The sequence below is a fragment of the Montipora foliosa genome, chromosome 12 (assembly GCF_036669935.1).
Source record: "Montipora foliosa isolate CH-2021 chromosome 12, ASM3666993v2, whole genome shotgun sequence".
Classification (NCBI taxonomy): domain Eukaryota; kingdom Metazoa; phylum Cnidaria; class Anthozoa; order Scleractinia; family Acroporidae; genus Montipora; species Montipora foliosa.
In genome coordinates, this window is record NC_090880.1 from 38,801,986 (window position 1) to 38,806,985 (window position 5,000).

General features: G+C 39.9%; 2 protein-coding genes across 2 annotated transcripts in view; both read left to right on the forward strand.

Annotated features, from left to right (window-relative positions):
• The first annotated feature begins 2,616 nt into the window (after positions 1 to 2,616).
• LOC137980158 (tetratricopeptide repeat protein 28-like) overlaps positions 2,617 to 5,000 on the forward strand; it is a 21,556-nt gene continuing 19,172 nt past the window's right edge. Inside the window, exon 1 of the mRNA XM_068827533.1 lies at positions 2,617 to 2,759. The gene's annotated coding sequence lies outside the window, so the exon portion shown is untranslated. The remainder of the gene's footprint in view (positions 2,760 to 5,000) is intronic.
• Positions 3,807 to 5,000, forward strand: part of LOC137981163 (uncharacterized) — a 1,854-nt gene continuing 660 nt past the window's right edge. Inside the window, exon 1 of the mRNA XM_068828503.1 lies at positions 3,807 to 5,000. This exon is cut by the window's right edge and continues 660 nt beyond it. Coding sequence (XP_068684604.1) covers positions 3,807 to 5,000 — 1,194 coding nt within the window.

Genomic DNA, 5,000 nt, shown 5'->3' on the forward strand with positions numbered 1-5,000 from the left:
AAACACCTGTATTTTTGCCAGCCAGCAAGATTCTTCTGGGGAACACATAATGTGAGGAACAGATTCGTTGGGTGCCCCTGTTGATTAGTCTGTCACAGACTTTACAGCCAGGAGAGGTCAACACACAGGCAAACCAACTGACTTTTAAACTTTCAAGCAGTCCGCAAACAAGAACAATTTAATTTGACACGTGAAAATCCAGCAAAAATTTGCTCCCCAAACAGTCAGCTGAGTCAGTCACGCCAACACAACTTCCAACTAGCTAGCGGTCAACTACAAAGCTAACCCGCAAGATAACAAGGGTCAACAAATTTTGAAACACAGAAAATACAAGTGCCCAAAAATTCTGCAACACGTAGTCTAAAAGATATCCAAGCTTAAACCGTCCCTCAAGACCAACAACCTTAAAGTTTGCGTTCAAAAGGATCATGATGAGAATGTCTCATCACAAGTCAACTTTTGATGTAAACGTTGATTAGTTCATACTTCTGTGCTACGTCGTGGATGATATTGCCAAAAGGTCTGGATAGTAGCAGGGATAACGATATTTTAAGAAACAACACAACACTTTTTAAATTTAAAAACACGTTTCGACAGAAACTTCTGCCATCTTCAGTTTAAAGTGCACCTAACCCCAAAATATTTTTTTTGCTAAAACGAATCTTTGCAACTGCTCGAACGCATTGCGGCCATTTTTTCATTTTTCTAACAAATCCTGGCATTTTATAGGCTTCGAAAGTTGCGAAAATCCAAGCATCTTTTGTTCACGACCGAGTCAGAAGGGGAGTGGGTCTATTCCTGATTTGACGTCACAATCTACTTTGCATGCATTTTTACAAAGAGTTGATGCAATGTAAATCAGTTTGTGACGTCAAATCAGGAATAGACCCACTCCCCTTCAGACTCGGTCGTGAACAAAAGATGCTTCGATTTTCGCAACTTTCGAAGCCTATAAAATGCCAGGATTTGTTAGAAAAAATGAAAAAATGGCCGCAATGCGTTTCGAGCAGTTGCAAAGATTCATTTTAGCGAAAAAAATATTTTGGGGTTAGGTGCACTTTAAATTACAAAGTACAGAGTTGAATATATACAGTGTACATAGTGCGAACCAAAATGCTAATTAGCTGTAAGGACACATGACAATGTAAAAGATTACAAAAAAAGTTTTAAATTAACATGATAAAGTTGATGATTAAGTGTAGGTTTCTCCCATTGAATATGAATGGCTTCTTTGATCTTAAGCTGGAAGGTGGTAGAAGCGTGATCTAGGATGCTAAAACAATCATTAGAGCACAAAGTGCGGCAATGCTCAGAATTCTGTAGATGTTTGAAGACGTGCGAGGTCCTATCACTCAAAGTGTGCTCACGTACGCGCGTGGAAAAATGCCGGGTAGTTTCATCAAACGTTGATTACTAAAGAATCAAACGTCCTTTTTTTGAGATGCGCTTTCAATAAACTTTGAAGAGAAAATGCCGGACGGGTCGTTTTGGGTGGACCAACCCGACGTCGATTTCAATAAGATTAACGATAAAAGCGCAAACAAAAGATACAAAGGTCAGTAGACAATAAGAGTTGAGCAAAAGCCTGTATTTACGCTTTCGGTAGAGATCTTCTATTGCATCTTCCCACGAAAACCAAGCGCGTTTACTATTTGTCGACAAAACCGAAAATTCCAGTTTGAAATTCAAATGGTACAGTCATCGTTCCTCTTTTCCCGTTGCAACCGAAATGACCGGAAAAATCCTGTGCCATTTGTAAACTCCCACTCGACCCGGCTCACTCCCGCCTTTTTTCCCGCCTTTCGACATTGCAGATGCAGCCGCAATTTTGATTTGTTATTGCTTTCTTCCAGCCGTGAGAGACTCGGGCCTGGCGAAACGTCACACCGGAAAAATCCTGTACCATTTCGAGCGTTCCATTCCAACCGGATTTTCCGCGCAAATGGTAAACTTCCCAAGCTTCGATATCGTTGCTATGTGACGTCAACTGGCACCGAGCGATCAATGGAAAACAATGAAGTCTCTCCCTCCCTCCAGATTATCCTTACATTTATAATGAATATGTTGAGAAATCACTCCTATTTCTATTTCAATCTGTTCTCTTTGCAATTTTTGTTCACAGTGACGTTTTTTTCCGTTAGCATCAGCCAAGTTTTGCTGTAAATATTTACAGCTGTCACTAAGGGTTTGGGGAACCCCTCTAAATTCAATGGGGTGTAACAGCCTTGCAGGTGTTATTGCAATTACTATGGCCGACTTCTTTGTAGACGTGTCTCAAACTTCGGTATGTTGAAGTTTGTCTTGTTCGTAGTTCATCGTTTTCTTCACGCCAATCGCAGATTTGAGACCTTTATTTGAGGTATGGAATTTTTAAATTGTTCCTTCTGTAAAGTGAAAGCACTGTTTGTCGGAGAGTTCACTAAATCCCGAACAATTTCTGACATAGAAACCTATAACCTCTTCTAAGACATATATATGTTTCTCAGAAACAAAAGGCACGATCTCGAGGCTCTGGGGAATAAATATGAGGATTTCAAGTATGAGTTTATTCACCAGAGCCTCGAGATGATGCCTTTTGTTTCCGACTGAATTTTAACATACCGAAAGTAGGCTATTCAAAGCGGTAACAACAGTCTTCATAAAGCCAATTTGGTTTAGGTTCGAAAGTTGATACTCTCTCTTTGGCTAAAATACTTCTTGGTTTGGAATTGGAAAATACCTTAATCCAGCCAAAAAAAGAGGTCCGCATAGGACATACGGTAAGTGACGAACTCTTCCTTCAGTTGCGTGGTCGTAGTGGGTGTTAGGTTACAGTCTGTTGCTCCAGCGACGGTCGACGAAAACGTCACCTCAAAATATAACTTGGCTCTATCATAAGTCTTTCGCGATTATTCAGTCTCGTTCACGTCCTACAATGTGGGCGAAGTATCCTAAAAATAAATTGGTACGAGCGGCTTTAAAGTTAAAATAGAGAATGAAAGATTCTCTGTTGCATGCTTACGTTGTCGTCAAAACTTCAAATTTAGTGATTTCACGCCGTGGTTATGGAGGGGACCGCTGAGATACTTGCTAAAATCCGTGCTGCACGTGCAGCACGATTATTTATGCTCTTTTAACCAATGATATTATTGCTTTGTGGCGTTGTCGTAGTCGTAGCCGTCGTCGTTTCTTAAATTCCCTAATGTCGTTGAAAGACGGTTGAAATCCAATGGAGCGGAGAGTTTTCTCTCCAAGGCCTTATGATCCAGTGTAGCGAAAACAAGTGAACTTTCCAAAGCTTTGGAAGACACGAGGCTTGCATATCAGATGCATGTGGCTTATTTTGAACGAGGCAGACAAGTGAAGACAAAGGCTTGCAAGACGGCACTGAGACACTTCAATAGTAGAAGCAGAAATGTTCTCGAACGAATCTCAATTTGTGATCTTTAACAACTGTTCATCGAAATGTAGGTGATTAGTAGTTGCAGAAATTTCCACCACTTTCACCGACACTGAGGTGAATAAACGTTTTATTATATACCATCAAACATGATAATGTAATGGATTTGATGATAAAAATTACGGGCAGAAACATACTTATTAAAGACAACGTTTCGGTGTCCTCATGACACCATCATCAGGTCAAATATAATATTTTACAGATAACTCGAATATTAATGTCCAAGATTAAGTTCAAAGTCCCTAGAGGCTAGGTGAAAAGTTTTGCCTTTATCGAGTCACTTTGGATATTCAGACACGGTTTGTGCTCGCGAATAAGGAACATTTCATACACAAGACAATCAAATTTGCATGAGCATTTCTTAAGAATGCTCATTACATTATCATGTTTGATAGGAATTCTTAAACGAGACAATCAGCTAAGTTTGTTTAGGCGTCTTGAACATATTAGCAAGAAACAGATAAATTGTCAATGTTCGATTGAATTTCTTCGTCTCTGTCAAAGCTTCAACCTTACTCCAACATTTGCTGAAGTTAGTCACCAAGCAAAAGGAAAATGGAAACAGTCCTCCAAAGATTTCAGTCAAAACGTCATTGCTGAAGAAATACGCTCGAAATGTCAACAAAACACAAGACTGAAAGAGGAGATAAACAAGATCTATAGTGATGTTCGTCATTCCTATAGTACTATACGCTACTTGAGTACTCTTCACATATTAACCAAGCTACGTGAGAAACATTACAAAGATGTTATGTTCGGCCATGTTAAGAAACTATCTAGATTGATGCATAAAACCGTTGATGTTGATAAACACGTGAAAAACATCTCTTCTTACAAATTATCGTTCTTTGAGAAGCTTGTACTATGTCGTGGTTTGAATTTTGCGTTTCCGCGAGACGTTCTACCTCTCGAGATCAAGGTTAGCTTTGAAAAAGCTTACTGGATGCTGGAACCTAAACTCTCTGATGACCAAAAAGAACTGGCTGCCAGCACTCTACGATCTATTGCATTGAACTACGTCAAGAGTAAAGGCCCAAGACCGCCTAAGACTCTACAGAGAGCAATCAAACGCCTGAAACAGCGCGATGATATAATTGTAACAAAGCCAGACAAGGGGACTGGTGTAGTAGTGATGGATAAATCGGAGTACTTGAAATTGCTAGCCGAAGCTTCAATTAATGATATGTCTAAGTTTAGAAAACGTGACATGGAAAGACCCAAGACAAGGGGACGTCCTCCCAAGCACTACCATCCTCTCTTGGAGAAAGAGAAACTCGTTGGTAATGTAATTCGAAAGATTCTACCTAAACCTGTAGCTGACACACTTTGTCCAACTGGTTCTAGGCTTGCTCATCTATATGGTTTACCGAAAACACATAAACCGACGTTATCGATGAGACCCATTCTGTCAGCCACCAATACCTATAATTACGACCTAGCAAAGTGGCTCGATGGAAATCTAAAACCGCTATCCATCAATGAACATACAATCACCGATACATTCAAATTCGCAGAAGAAGTTCGCAATACTTCATTTAACGACAATGACATTATCGTATCG